We start from the raw sequence: 16,540 nt of genomic DNA, 5'->3' as shown, positions 1-16,540 counted from the left end.
TCGGTTTACCAAGTCAACTATACTGCATATGAACGGGTCCACTGCCCGCAATTGTATAGTAGTCAGTAGCTAGGTATTTCGTGTTTACAAATTTAAGACTAGAAAATACACATCAAGTTTTTGGCGTCGCTGCCAGGACTTGAAATAAGTAGTTGTGTGTTTTGTGATTCGATCATTTCTTACATTCATTTGTGGGGAAGTTATTTGTTTTAAAAAATAGATTTTTATTTTTGTTTTAGTTTTGTTTTTGTTAGTTCCTGGTGCGGTTAACGGTTTTTCTTGTGGTGCGTGTGCAGGTGCTTTGTTAGTAGATGAACACAAGAGCCTCTGGTAGACCTTTGGCGAGTCCTCAATATAATCCCGGGAAAGCCAGAAGACACTTGCTTAAACCAAACAACACGGAGCCCTAAAACACCGACAAGATAGATCCAAACCCTGAAAACCGTGACCAACCGGACGAAGACTTGGATCAATATTATTCAAATAAGGAGTAAACGTCCGGAATTCCATTAAGCACCAAATTCTCTAAAGGTACTTTGCTTAAAACTGGTGATAGTTCAGAAGAGGAGGATAATCAGGACAAGACTCCTAAACCAGATTCAACTGTAATTCCTCGGGTTAATCAACCAGTTAGAGTAAGAGAAATGGGAGACGAACAATCGGTTGATCCTAACAACCGTCCATACGGTCAAAGAAGAAGGGAGGTACCAGCAAACAAGGGTAACCCAATTCAACCTGCAGCCACCGGGGTTAACTTTTCTATCAAGGGAAGTCATTTGAAAAGTGTGGAGGAAGAGAAGTTTGACGGGGTAACCAACAATGATCCGTACGGCCATCTAGAAAGGTTTGAGAAAATTTGCAGGTTTTACCATTATGGCGCAAATCAGGATGATATTGTGAAGCTTGAGCTCTTTCCACTCACTTTATGTTATTGTGAAGCAATTTTGGTAGCCAATCGCCGGAGTTAATCACTGTGTTATGGTGTTGATGGGGGTTGTGGTATGTGTTTGGGGTACTTTTATTAGGTATTATATAGGTGAGATGTGTAATTACCTTCTTATCCATGTTTATGTATTTTCCCTTTTAAATCTTGGGCTTTGATTACTTTTGATCAAAGGGCTGAGATTTAGCCCTTGGATCTCACAATTTAATTAGACTTCTCCTGATTACAACTCTTTTTCATTAATATAAAATAACTATTGTGTTAAAGTAAAGAAAAAAAAAATCATTTTCTTCTAACTAAAAATCACTGTGCGGATAATTTTCATGCATCAATACATATATATTGCTCTATGAATCTTCGTGTATCACTTTTATTATTATCTAGTACTCAAGATGTTGTTTTCCCTGATATTTGTTTTATAATAATTTACCTCACTATACAAAATTCTCTCAACTCATTATTGAACTTTCATAACCATATGTAGTATATACTATAGATCTTTACAAAATGACACTAATTAATACCAATGCTAAACATTTTTTAACGGTAAATGTTAATTGGTTGGTTTTTCACCACGTTAATAACATTGAATTGGTATACGAGAACGTAAAAGTAAGAGTTAATTAAAGAAATCGTCCATGTCGTGGACTTTCACTTGCAGCTTTTATTCTTAACTTTAAAAAATTACAGTATTAGTCCAACTTTTTCTTCTCCGTCAACACTTTTGGTCATGAGCCTTAAGGTCCATTTAATAAGTCATCACGTGCAAAAAATGTAATGGCTATTTTGGTCTTTTTTTTCATAGGTTCAAAAGTGTGACTCTAAGCTTTACATGTATCTATCATCATCTTCATCTAATTCTAAGCTTAACATATATCTATCATCATCTTCATCTGACTCTAAACTTTACATGTATCTATCATCATCTTCATCAACATAAAACATAACCAGACTTTTCTCTATCATCATCATCCAAACACAAGTTGAAAATTTGTTTAACACACTTTAATAATAATAATTATAATAATACAAAGCCATGTATCCAGAACTGGCCACCACCAACATCAACTTTTATTTTATTTTTCTTATATGGTTATACTTAGTCAACTACCACCAGAGTTGTTGCCGGAGAAAATCGTTAGGTGATTTTTGGTGTATATTGGTGTATAACTAGAGAGGGAGAGGGGGAGGGAGAGGGAGAGAGAGAGAGAGAGAGAGAGAGAGAGAGAAGAGAGAAAGAAAGAAAGAAAGAGGGGGAGGGAGAGAGAAAGAAAGAAAGAAAGAAATAGGGGGAGGGAGGGAAAGAAAGAAAGAAAGAGAGAGGGGGAGGGAGGGAGGGAGAGAGAGAGAGAGTGGGGATGTTGTTGGTTATGGCGGTTGTTGTATTGGTTCACAAAATCAAAGCCTATTAACCCCATATTTTTTTCTATCTTGTTATTTTGTTTCAAGAATGTTAGGATGATATTAAAAATCTGATAAAAGAAATGGGGATAAAGTAATGAAAGAGTTCTTGTTCTTAAATTAATAAGATCTAAATGAAGATCTATCTATGTTTGATGATGATGATAAGTTGATAACAAAAATATATTTTTACTTATGTATTATTTGGAAAATTTTGGAAGAATAAAAAGAATGATATGATGATGAATCATGTAAGAGTTTAAAGTTAATTTCACTTTTGGTGTTGTCAAAAGAAAATGACAAAAATACTCACGTGATTAGCACGTGATGACTTATTAAACGGACGTTCAGGGTAGGACCAAAAGTGTTGACGGAGAAAAAATGGCTAAAAACGTAATTATTAAAAGTTAAGGACGAAGGTTGTAAATGACGGTACACGACAAAGACGAATTCTGTAATTAACTCTAAAATTAAAGTTTCTCTACTACAATTTGCTCAATAACACTATATAATCTTTACTTTAGAAAATTTCAAATACATTATTATAACTCTTGATATATAGCATATCTTGTTATGAATGAAAAGTTTAAACCATGTTTTTTATACTCTTCACCAAACTTTAAGTGTGGGTGGGTTGAAAAGTTTAAACAAACAGCATTAGGGGAAATCATGACTAAACTTATAAAATTCTAAATGGTACTAACATAACTAGAGATATAATTATGGCTTATACAGTTAACATCCTTGATAAACAAAACAAAAACTTAACAACAATAAATTAAGAACAATAGGAAATTGCTATATAAATATTGGAAACAAGATTATTTACACATGTGTTGTATCTAAAACACCGACTCTTTAAAAAAACATGTCAAGTATTCAACCCACAACAATATACAAGTGTTACTAATACAAGGAGCGGTCATCAAATTAACTATCACTTATACGCACCAAAAGCGCATTTCTTATAACTTCTTCGCCAAACATTAAATTATAAAAGTGTCTAAAATACAATCATACATTAGTTTGAGGGGTTCCTTGATCAAATGGAATTGGAGCAAAAACACCTTTTTTGCCTCTCTCCCTTCTACTATTTTCAGAAAACTTCATACTCATTTTGTGAAATCCTTGTTCTTTTTCAGTTGTAGACCATTCAGACAAATAATAATCTTCTTCTGTGCAACCTTTTTTAGGCCCAGTAAATAAACCACCCCATTGTGGGAAATATATGAAAAGAATTGCAAGGGAACAACACATTATCATAACTCCCATTAATGTTAAACCTTCTTCTGTTGAGTATCTTGACCCCCTAAAGAATATTACTTGTGTCAAAACAGCCCCTACATTTCCGCCTCCACCGGTCATCCCTGATACCACCCCGAGTGACCTGAAATAATATCAGCCTAGTTAGGAAATGAAGTTAATTGTCGATGTGAATGCTTGTCGTTACTTATTTTTACGAGTGGAAATTTATTTGTAACCATCTCTAAAGGGTTGTCATAAAGCTAAAGCTATTATAACTATGACTTCAAATTTAAGACCAATGAAAAAACTCTGAGAGGAATCAAAATTAAAAATTCTTGGAAATTTCTTTTAAACAAGACAAAATTTAAAAATCTTGGTAAAGTTTAAAATTGAAGACAAAAAACATTGTCCCTCTTTACCCCTGTTTAATACAACCTTGCTCCAAACTCCAAATTTCCTAAAGCCCTAATTAATTTCAATTTTGTTAAAAAAAGTTTTAGTTGTCCAAAAACATCCAATAAAAACAGAGAATATTAACATAATCCGTGTGTAAGGATAACACATGTAAATTGAAAAATAATCGATAAGCTTTCAATATATTATTATTATTATTATTATTATTATTATTATTATTATTATTATTATTATTATTATTATTATTATTCGGGGTGTGTAAATCATGTGGGGATTAGAATGAAGGTATTGTAACAGCATCATATGATTTATACGGATGAGTCAATTGGTATCTAATTATGGTAGCAGGGTTAGGTTCCCTCTTTATCCTTTATTATCCTTTATTATTATTATTATTATTATTATTATTATTATTATTATATTATTATTATTATTATTATTATTATTATTATTATTATTATTATTATGTTTGAGGCTAGCTCTGAAAATAGTTAAAGCAAACCATGTGTAGATTTAATTGTATAAATCTTATGAAATACATCTGGATATGAAAATGTTGGAAGACTTAAAATAGAAAATATTTATTGCATTGGTCTTGTCATTTCCCATGTATATAAACTATATTATCTACTTTTGATGTTGCACTATTAAAATAAATAAAAAATTAACTAACAATTATTTCAAATTAATATAGCAACTGTAATTAACATGAGCCATGAAGTAAAATATATTACAAACAAATGTAAATCATTCTAAAGAAAAAGTTTCAAAAACAAAAAAAAAAGTTAAATGTGAAAAGGTGATCTTTTTGAATTTTTTTTTCCTTTCACATTGTAAATATTACATATAATCTCTATATATAATAAAAAAAGATTTTGCTTACATCATTATTTATAAAGACAAATTTACTTGATATTGTTAGAAAATTTCTTATATATTTTTTTTTTACTTAAATGATTTATGATATCATTTATTAGTTAATTTTTAAAAAATTTTAATTCTTTTATTAAAACACAAGAAATTAGATATAGCTAATTAGTATATGCATTAATCACAAATGTTAATTATAATACGTAGTACATCATAAATTATTTTTAAACATTTTTCTTGTCCGCCTAGTACACGGGTTATTAAGCTAGTATTACATTATAATATTAACTTGTCATGTGTAGCAAGCAAATTCATGTTAGGGCTCTACTATAAAGTCAAACATTTAGACTATTATTAAAGTGTTGACTTTTTCAAAGTAGAATATTCCAAGTAAACGAGATCCCTTCATTTTGAAAGAAAGCTACGTTGCTGGACATTTAATTAAATGAATAAAAAAAAAAATGATAATTTTTCATTAATACTTTATTACATGCATAAAAAGTATTTTATACATAAAAGTCAACCCTAAAATTTCGCATGACAGAATACCCAAATTACTAATACTGATAGTCATAAGAGTTGTCATTAACGAAACTCAAAAAAGAAATTACTAATCTTGTTCAAGTTATCTCGTAATCTTTTTCGTTTTTTTATTTCCTAGTCATTAGTATTTAATTAGTAATGTTCGAATTTCAAACCGCTTAAGATGGCGGTTTCAAATAATATAAAATAAAAAAAATGAAAATGAACACCGTTTTTTATTTATTTCATCGTATTAGCGTACCGAATTTCTAATAGATATTTTTCTTTTTTATCGAGTACACGTTGATGACAAGGAATGTGCGTTGTATATGTTTACTACTCTACTTATTTGACTAGGGAAGTAATATCCTATTAAACCATTTGATATACGTACTCACAATATATACGCTCGTATTACTAACTTTTATATAGTGTGCTATTTAAATTATACTATTAATATGTGGTAAAATAATCAAAAAAGTATAATAAGTTCATATTTGACTCACTACTAGAACTATAAAAATACATATGTATGTATAACATAAGATAAGATGAGCATATATATATTGGAATGGAAAGAAGAAAAATGAGATTGTGTAGAACATACCGTCGAGAAACAAAGGGTACAACACCAAATGTAAGTCCACAAGCAGCTTGAACAAAAACAGAGAACACAAGCATTACAGTTATGGAGCCACTCAATGATCCAATTTTCCCTAGCAACACACACAACAACCCCCCTATCATCTGCACCACCCACAAAGTCCACAACCTCCCCCTCATTCCGAACCTCTTGGCAACCAAATCCGACAACATCCCGCCACCCGGCCTAGAGAACAAATTCGCCAGCCCGAAACTGGCTGCAATGATCCCCGCCGTGTGCAGGTTCACATTAAATCTATCGTAAAAATACTGCGCAATTATGTTGTCTATTGTTAATTCCACTCCGAAACAATACCCATAAGTCAATGCCAAGATCCATGCCCTGTATTCATTCACAAAAATTGTGAAGTTAGCCCACTTGATAGAGACTTACATTTAGTCGGTTTAAAACATACTTATCACAATATAAAATGGAAAATTAATAACCAAAAAAACATTTGATTTTTTTGGTGCTCTAGCATATTTTTTTTACATATATAAATATGCATACCTATAATTTGTGATGGCATGATAGAAGACTTGTGAGAAGCTATCTTTATGTTTTTCACCGGATTTTTCGAGCCTAACGTAGTTTCCATCGGGCATGTCTTGGCCGAGAAAGAAAATGGCGAATGCACTAAGCATTTGAAAAGTTGCCGGAATGAAAAACGCAATTCGCCAAGCTGTGAAGCTAGTCGAACCAATATGAGAATTGATTAAAGAGTAAACAAGTGGCATGATAAGCTGTGTGGCGCCTCCACCGAGGTTGCCCCACCCGCCTGACAGACCGTTGGCGGTCCCAACGACATTAGGGGAGAACATGGAGCTCATCCAAAATTGGGTTGAGACGAAAGTGGCTAATGAAAAGCCGGTGAAGAAGCGGACCATTAAGAAAGTCGCGGGGGAGTTGGCTATGGCGCTAAGATAGACTGCAGGAGCTGTTAGGAGGATGAGTGAGGAGGATGCTAAACGGGGACCAAAAAGATCACATGCGGTCCCCATAGCAATACGAGCAAAAACCGCCCCAGACACTGCAGCAATCCCAGCATTGCCAATGTCCGTGGCGGTTAAATTGAGATTGTCCCGGATAATGGGAAGAAGTGGGGGTGCGGCAAAAGTGGAGACAAAGCACGAAAAGAACGAGATCCACGAGAGATGAAAAGCTCTCATGTGAGGTGTAGCAACTGAAAATAAGCGGAATTCAGTTGCTTTGTGTTCCGAGTCGACCGGAAGGGTGAACTTCCGGTCTGTAATCTCGGGATTATAAGAAACTTCCATCTATATAGATTTTTTTTTTTTTTTTTTAATTCGTATAAGTCGTCTGACCAGCAGTACTCACGGGAAAAGATGTTTAGTTGTGGGGGAGTTATATAAGGCAAAACCAAGGTACAAAGAAAGGCTTTTGCTGAAAAGGAAAAAGTTGGTTTTAGAAATTAAGACAAAAGAAACAAACAGTTGGATGTTCGTTTTGAGGTGTTTGTTTCTTTTGTATGGAATTCGGCAGAAGGATATACGGGGTATAAGTACAAGAAAGTTTGAGAGTCGGAAAATGGTGAACGGCAAGATATTGGCTCTTGAGAATGGTGAAAGTTTTGTAGGTTTGATTTTGTCACTTTGAGTTTGTTTCTATTTGTAAGTCACACTCGCATGTGGGAAACTTAAGTCTAGTAAGTCAGCCAAGGAGGGTTACTCAAATTAAGTCTTGTATCTTGTGTATATAGAATATATATAGATATTAGATACATAGATATATACATGAGTAGGTGAAAGAGCTTAGCTGGAATTCGATAACCTATAGTAAAACAACTAAGTGGTTTAATCAAACGGACAAACGAATGTTTCCCACATGGTTTATCCAAACTTCTCTATACAAAGATCTCAAAATGTTACTCGCTATATATAAGTGGTTTACCTATTTAGGTAAAGTTTTATGTTCCTTTAATTGTTATTTCTCTATCAAGTATTCCGTACTTGGGATGTGTGTGTGTGTGTGTTTGGGGGGGGGGGGGGGGGGGGGGGGGGGGGGGGGGCTTTGTAAGCCTTTCAAGCACCCTTGCTGGTCAGATGTTTCTGTATACCACTTTCTTGATTCAAGGTATGCCAATTTCTTGATTCCACTCCGCTTTCAAGCAAGATTTGGTGAGTGTTCAGTGTGCTTTAGTAAGAGTATGAAGGCTCTAGTGGGCTTACTCTTTTACTTGTCCACGCAAGCAAATGTTTTTGAAAAGCGTTATAAATCGTGGTCAACATTTTTCCAGTGCTTGGGATGTGTGGGTGGGTTGGGGGGGGGGGGGGGGGGGGCGTTAAAGACCCCGGACGTTTAAGAGATTTGATGGCGGCTTCTCTTTATTGTTTTATTTTTTTTTTACTTTATGAAGTTTTGGTAGTAAAAAAGTAGTAGGTTTTAATGTTTTATTGAATGTATAAAAGACGTAAACGGATATATAGGGATATTGAGTGTTGTTTCAGTTACGAACTCTTTTTCCGGCCCGTTACATATGTCATATTAAAAGAATTTTTTTTTTCATTTGTATACCATTTTTTTATCGGTTTGTTGCTACTTATAGCATTTGGTTTGGGGAGGTGACCATGACGTACATACAACGTAGGATTATGTATTGTTGCCACACCATGGTTGACGTGGTGGTTTTTGTTGTCTTTACAGAATCAGTTAGATGTGTGCTGAAATGGCTTTTTAATAACTAAACAACATGTTGGTGTACTATGGGAAATAAATTTAATTCTATAAACGAAACTAAATTACAATCATGCTAAAAAGAAAGAAAAAAAAAAAGGTTTTTAGAACCTTGCCTAAGATGATGACTCATGAGACGATTTAGTGACAATCCCGTGGCTATTTGTTTTCGATACTAGAACTTGGTTGTACCAAAATTGATCACCTAAAACGGTAGGAATTGTGTAAAAAGAGAGCGGCTAGAGTTGATTAATTTGGAAACAACTTGGAATACTTTACCTAAATGATGGGATCTAGCTACCTGTTGACTATCTTTCCATGATTAAAACATTCTTATAACATCATTGAAGCTATCCGATTTATGGCATCGAGCAACGTTACGTGGTAGCTGATTTTAAAGTGGTCAACACAGTATTGGTGTTTGGGGAGCTTGTCTATATATGGTCAGCTTGGTGTGGACATAGATGAACACCAACCAACTTGTTTTAATCGTATCTATTATTTCATTTGCACAAATTAGAAAAATATCGGTGGTCTAGGTTGTTTTGAGCGGGGATGATGCACTAAGTGGTGAGCCTATGATGGATTAAATAGTGAAGTGGCACTAACATTATTTTTTTCACACAATGAGCCTCTCACGGAGTGACGGTCCTTTTTGTTATGCAAAAAGAAAAAAGGTAAATGTTTTTAACGAATGGGTGGAAGGTAATACAGTAAGTTTATTTTTTATATCTTGTATGAGAGTCTTTGAAACGATTAAAATGCCAAGTGGAAGTTTGGAATTGGAAAGTAGCAACCTTTATTAAATGATAGTTGCATATATTTCAAACGTTTGACTTTATGCAGATTTGCATAGATTCCATTTCCAAGGTTCAAGGTACCTTTTAGATTCTTCCACTCGGGGAAAAAATACATTCATTATTCATCATACAAATGTTCAGAAAAAAATTTATTCATTATACAATAACACGATATTTGCACAATATGGTATTTATGTCAATGATAGTTTAGTGATGGCGACGGTCAGCGTTGATGATAAAAACGGTTAGTGGCAGTACGGTGGTAGTATTAAATATATAATTGTGGTGTTTAACTATAAACTTGTAATATTAAAAAGGATATTAGTAATAATATGTTAAATGTATAAATACCCCTTTACCAAGACATTTGAAAATTAAAGGCATTTCATATAATAAAATCTAATTTTGCAATTTCCTCTCATCCACCAAACACATACAAATATATATATAGATCTAAATCCACCATTAATTATCCTCAATCAAGCTCAAATCTATGTTTTACAATTGGTTGCATAACAACTTTGGACATTCGGGTACTTACTAATACAATATTGTTAAAATTATGTAATTAGGCTGCCTCAAGAAAATCTCATTAGCAATAAAAAACTAATGATACTATAGCAAAAAAACAGAGCAGAAATGAATGAGAGAAAAAAGATGCAGATTATATATAAAAAAAAGTAAAGGGTATATTTAATTATTTCTCTTGCCAATATTGGGCGGAAGAAAATATGACTAATTTGTACTAGCATGACCTTTCCAATCCCTCCCCAATCAATTCTTTTCTATTGAATAAACTCAACAACCCAAGCAAAGCTTCTGTAAGTGTGGTGTGTGTATTTCTTTAAACATAAACATAAAAATTCTTGCAAAGTATTCATCTTCAAACATGTATCTTTACAACGATCAGGAAACTGGTGATACGCTTTTCTCTAATGCTTTTTTCAAAATGGAAATCTTCGGTGACGTGTTGTTTGAAGCTCAGGGGAATGTATGAAAAACTTGAAACCATATTGTTTCTACTCGTACCTCATAACTATGATAATCATGTTTTTTTTTGTAACTGAAGATTGTGAAAGCAGTAGAAGTTGATATAAGTAGTAGGTTGCCTACGCTCGAGATGCGAAAAGATCATGTAAAAAAGGCAACTACATCTACACAGAGAGAAGCTCAACGGGTGTGGACATTGTTGAAACGCTCAGGCTACAAGTTAGATTTTGTAACCTTATTTGTTTTTGTTTTTTTTTTTTGAAGTATAAAAAAGGTGGATCTATATAAGTCTAAAGTGTGTCCATGGATCTATGTTATAATCAAAATAATTTACATGGAGACCTTAAAATTTTACAAATATAATAGCTAGAGGGGAGACATAATAGGTTTATATTTTAAATGGGTCTAAATATTACAGTAATAATTTAACTTGAAATCATTAAGGAATATGTTTTTTTGTTTTTTTTTTTTGGTCATTGGAACTTAAAATTTTACAGATCTATGATTTTTTTTCACAAATTTACATGAAGACACCTTAAATAAATTTTACATATCTATGTTTTTTTTGTCACAAATTTTTATTAGGTTACTCAAATAACAAGAAACTAAGACTTGTTATATTGTTGTTTCTTTTGGATGTTTAGATGTTCTTTTATTACGTCATAACTTGTTTCAATGGTTATTCAGAGTAAGTGAGTTTTTGAAACATATATTAAATTAGCGTGATACATAATAAAAATTTAATATTCATGTTAAAAAATACAAATGATGCATCTTTAAAATAGTTCATTCAAGAAACTATTTACTGATGTGTGCCTTCTGAATTAAGCATATTAAAACTTTAACAATCACTTATCCTTATATCAAATTTGCTATGCATTAATTGATTTAAATAAAATAAAAAAAAAAGACCATACCTTAACTATGAGGAACTCAGCATTTTAATTTTGTTGGGTCATTACCAAGCTGCAATACTTGATTGATCTAAAGCAACATTCTTCGTCATCATTAAGTCTAAGTTATGCATTGAGTCTAAAGTTTGAATCTGATAACTGTATGTGGTTTTAAAAAGTTTGTATATATAGTTATATATATATATATATGAAAACTTTGCACTTACAGGTTTGATATTTTGAGTCAAAGAGAGACTTTGGTGCTTATCTCGAGAAGTACTCCAAGAAAACTGTTAAAGCCCTTGCCGGAGACAAGGAAGCGTTTATTCAAAATTTCATGTCGGAAGCAGCAAAGTACCTCCTAAACTTTTATGATAGCTTCCGGTTGTAAGTCTCTTCCTGTTCATTTGTTTCTTATTATTAAGGTTGAGTTTCCAAGTAAGTGAATGGTATGATGGTAATCTATCCCTGATGTGTTTGTTGTGTTTGTGTTAAATTTGATATATAAAATGTGTATAAACTGAAATAACATAGAGGAATTATGTGACTCAATGGGATATATGTATTGCATTTGATTAATAAATAATGGCTACAAACCGAGACAAAGTACCCACGTTTCAGTCAAGACTCACATACATTATTATCTCATGACACACTATGTGAGACATACACTTCTACTAGTAACACTAATAACATGCAGGCTACTTAACTAAACTAAACATTGGACTCTAATAACCTGCTGTTAATAAGTTATATCCGACTTATAGGACACTAACATGACTTACAAGACCTGGAATTAAAATAACCGGGACACTAATTAAAACGTACTCATAAAACGACTTAAACTATGTCAAGATTATCCAACATGGTATTAGTAGACCAAACATGTTGGGCAAATTTGAATGATATTTGTGTGGAGCCATGACTTATTGTTGTGCAGTTTCGTTAGGGAGAGCTATTATGACACAAAATGCTACAACGAAGACATCTTGAGGACAATCGTATGTTCCTACAACAAGGGGGTGATCCTAACCCAACGTTTTTGTACTTAGGCGCGGGCTTGAAGGAACAAAAGGTCTAAATATCCTATTGAAAATGAATTTACCCTAATGAACCAGCTCATTCCACAAATCAAAACTAAGGGGGAGATTGTTAGATTTAATATAGTTTGTGATTTGTAACTTTTGGTGTATTTGGACATTTGACTTAGTAAGGGGGTCTAGATGTAGTTAGCTTTCCTAGCCTAGTATAAATTCCCCATCCCTTCTCATATTTTGTAACTTTGGCACACATTAATACCAACCTTTTATCCATTCTCTCTCTAAAACACACACATACAAACGTTCATACATATTTATATAAATATCTATACATATCGATCATGAATTTATATGTTTTACACTTGGTATCAGACCATAATCATATTACGTGAGCGATCTATAGCTAATTGTGTCTCGATCTGATTGAAATTCATGATTTTTGATCAGTTTTAGAGAATTGCGGATCGATCTGAGTTTCGTTACTGTTCATCGCACCAAAACCACTAAATTCCTTCTTTTCTTTGTTTTCTGTTCTTTATTTCCTTGTTAGATTTGTTCATTTCACTTTCTTGTTGCTTAATTTTCCCTTTTACATCACAAAATTATCAAAAACTTCACTTAAATCTTCAATTTTCCTTCGTTTTGAGATTTGCATATCGATTTCAAAATTTGCGGATCTGCTTGACATTTACGGATCGTACTAAAAGACAAAAAGTTAGTGGGGGACAAGGGGACACATAGTACATCGTACATTCACAAATGGAATATTTCCTGACATTCTCGAATCGTGTGTCTGCCACTTCATATTCCTTTGTCCTTTTCCTTTTTTCCCTTTTTCAAATTTCAAATCCATTTATATTACAAGTCTTCGATTCGAGTTTCTCAATTCTCAGATCCTTTATCCTTTAAGTTTTACTTCGTGGTTGTGATCCCTATTTCTCGATCTGAGTTTCTCAATTCTCGGATCCTTTATCCTTTAAGTTTTGGTTTAACTAAAGTACGCTGAACGCGCTTCCTCCATGACTTGGGCATCGTTCTCACCACTGCACCGATGATCATCATAGTCTTTCCAAATTGCATTGAACCTTGAAACATTTGTTTTGATCTTTCTCCACTTGCTACTAATCTGATTAGCTCTTCTTTGGTTGTTGGGGAATCTTGCATTCTATCTATCTATGAATCTCCCCCAAAAAGAATCACCCGTTTAGTCTTTTCCATGTATTGGATCCTCTAAAGCATCAACCCAACACTCTGTGAGAACTTTCATCTCAAACTTGGTCCAATGTGACGAGTTTGCAGCAGGTTCTTAGGGTTGTTTGTCTTTCTTGGTGCATGTGGCCATGGTTTTGACCTTTCGACCCTTTGCTTGTGTTTCAGGAATGGATTGGGGCGTGGGAGCAGATTCGGATGTAGGAGCAGATTCGGTTGTGGGGTTAGATGGTGGTGTAGGAAAGGAGTGTTGATCTGGTTGTTGAAAACGGTTGGGGTGGTGGTTGTTTAGGTAACGATTGATTCACATTGTTAAAGAAGAAGTCGTCGGCTCTTAGGTTGTTGAAGTTTGACATGATTTGTGCTTAAAATGGATTGGTATGTGTTAATATATCTAAATAATGAAAGTGTGGTGTGTTCTAGTGCTTATAGAGGTGTATATATAGGCATTTTCAAAACTAGTCGTTAAAGGACTAAAAGTGTCAAGTTGTTGAACTAGATTTGGTCAAAACAGCCGTTACAGAGGCATGTTTTGCCAACTTTTTGGGTTTAAAAAAAAACAAATACGCTCCGCTTCTACTTGTCCCTCTAAGAACAAATGTTGCGGACGAGTGAACCATACGAACCAGGGACTAGTCACACCCAATGGTGTGGTCTCGTCCCTCGAAGGCGAACGAACCCAGAGATTTTAACTGAATTTTCTAGGGTAGATATCTCGTCAAGTTATTTTAACTTAGAGTGGTAAAGTTGAAAAGATTTTAACCCTTAGATTAAAATTAAAGGTTAAGATTTAAAATTGATAACTGAATCTTAATCATTGATTATAATCCAATAATTTAGATCCTTTCAACTATACACTCAGTTGCTAGGGGAGCCCATATTTGTACCATTTATTATTATTAATGTACCACACTGTACAACTCATATAACATACAGTAAAAATATGCAATGCATAATAATAATAGATGAACGAGTATGGTACCCGCATAATGCGGCAGCGATGGCGGGAACGACAGTCTAGTGGCGACGGTATTATTGGTGGTGGTGGTGGTGGTGGTGACGGTGTCAAGTGGTGTAGGTTGATATAAAGGTGATAGTGAAATATTCAAAAGAATAAGAGCTTAAAGTGTTAATTATTAAAATAAGGGTTTAGGGTAAATGAATTCATAAATGGCAAATTTGGTAATTTATAAAAACTCTTTCAATAATAGGTGTTTATTAAAGGCAATTTAATACTTTCGTGTGTAACATTTGAGTAACACTTTTCTATTTGTAAGGGTAAATAATTTTTATAAAGAAGTATAGATAAAAAAAAAAAAAAAAAAAGTATAATACGATTATCATTTTTCATGTACTAGTGCATGACTACTTGGTAAATAGCAAATTCAACCACTTTATATTCAATCCAACAAAGTATGTCACGTATATTAATTACTCGTAAAAAAAAAACTAGTTCTTACCGGACTTTACACCATGATTAAGAGCAAACTGGGTGAACACGTCGGAACCCCAACACAATCACACTAGGTTGAGTATGTTTCATGGGAAATTGGGAACACTTCACGGCACATCTCTCATTGGAGATGACCTGACAACTTTTAAAAATTGTCGATCAATATTATAATTAACTTACGAAGAAAAAATTGGTTAGTCTTTTTATGTGGCGGTCAAAAACGTAACTAAAAGGGAAGTCTACTTTAATGCATGTATCAAATGGTAATACAATGTTTACAGTGTCGTCTTCGAGGATATAAAAAATTTTCGAGGTCTGGCTCAAAAATTAAAAGCGGACCTCTAATATAGCGAATCAATAATAAAATATAATAGCATAGCATTATGACGATAAACGTCTTCAACGAGCAAATCTAAGTACGACGAAAAAAATAACATAGTTTATATTAATATTTTATATCAATTGAATTTATATAAAATATTTTATACATATAATATGAATTGTTCAATCGCTAGTAATTTGAAATAGGATGTCAGGTTATCATGTACTAATGTTAAAAGTGGTCAATGGGCTTTTTATTTCATTCCATAGTTTACATTAGCCCACATATTAATTTAGACAATAATTTCATAGCTTTCGTACTAACAAATGTAGAAAATATATATATATATATAAACATTTATAAAAAACTATGGGCCCCATAAAAAAGTGGGTCTGACTCTCTAGCACCACATGAACCACCTAAAAGCCAGCCCTGAGTGTTTGGTATTCCAAAAGTTATTTTAAGCAAAATATTGCTTAAAGATTATCAAGATAAAAAGTACTCCGTATTAAAATCTGGTTTAATATTTGGTGTTATGCCAAATTTGTTGTAAAATGTTCAACATTTTGATATTGCATATTTGCATAAAGAGTTAAAGCGAATATGGTGTCACGATTAAAAATAGCATTTCATATCACAGTGTCATACACACTCATACTAACTAGACCATATTGAGCTGAAAAACACAAACTCAAACATGGAAAATCAAAAGTTATTTATCATAAAAACACTTTTCCTAAATGTTAAAACGTTAATATTATTTTTTTAAAACTACAGTTGTATTAAACAATAATACTCCATTTAATTATGTACCCACTTTATTTATTTATTTATCAAAGCTTGAGATTTCAAGTTACACTTTGTTAATCCAATATACACCGAGTTTCTAATTCACAATTGAAAGGTTAAAGGCCAACAAGATTTGACTAATTGAGGGTTATTTTCGTCATTAAGTGATTAGATTCTTTGTGTACTACTTGTATACGGAATGAATATTCCAGCTACATAAACTATTCGAGTTATTGCAAATTAATAATGTATAAATCGTAAGTTGTAACGACTTACTTGGTATATATTATAATAATTTTGTACATGGTAACA

The 16,540-nt window shown here is 33.0% G+C and overlaps 2 protein-coding genes across 2 annotated transcripts; one reads left to right on the top strand and one right to left on the bottom strand.

Annotated features, from left to right (window-relative positions):
• Positions 1–3,199: 3,199 nt before the first annotated feature.
• Positions 3,200–7,699, bottom strand: LOC122596774 (high affinity nitrate transporter 2.5). The gene is made up of 3 exons (XM_043769403.1): positions 6,549–7,699; positions 6,003–6,380; positions 3,200–3,731 (listed from the first exon to the last, which is right to left on the bottom strand). The coding sequence occupies exons 1-3, from the start codon at positions 7,313–7,315 to the stop codon at positions 3,359–3,361; spliced, it is 1,518 nt and encodes a 505-aa protein (XP_043625338.1). The 5' UTR covers positions 7,316–7,699; the 3' UTR covers positions 3,200–3,358.
• A 2,722-nt stretch (positions 7,700–10,421) lies between these two features.
• Positions 10,422–11,806, top strand: LOC122595355 (translationally-controlled tumor protein homolog). Its single transcript, XM_043767704.1, has 3 exons — positions 10,422–10,523; positions 10,602–10,751; positions 11,666–11,806. The coding sequence occupies exons 1-3, from the start codon at positions 10,422–10,424 to the stop codon at positions 11,804–11,806; spliced, it is 393 nt and encodes a 130-aa protein (XP_043623639.1).
• The last annotated feature ends 4,734 nt before the right edge of the window (positions 11,807–16,540 follow it).

The sequence above is a fragment of the Erigeron canadensis genome, chromosome 4, assembly GCF_010389155.1.
Source record: "Erigeron canadensis isolate Cc75 chromosome 4, C_canadensis_v1, whole genome shotgun sequence".
Lineage (NCBI taxonomy): Eukaryota > Viridiplantae > Streptophyta > Magnoliopsida > Asterales > Asteraceae > Erigeron > Erigeron canadensis.
This window is presented reverse-complemented; position numbering and strand designations above follow the sequence as displayed.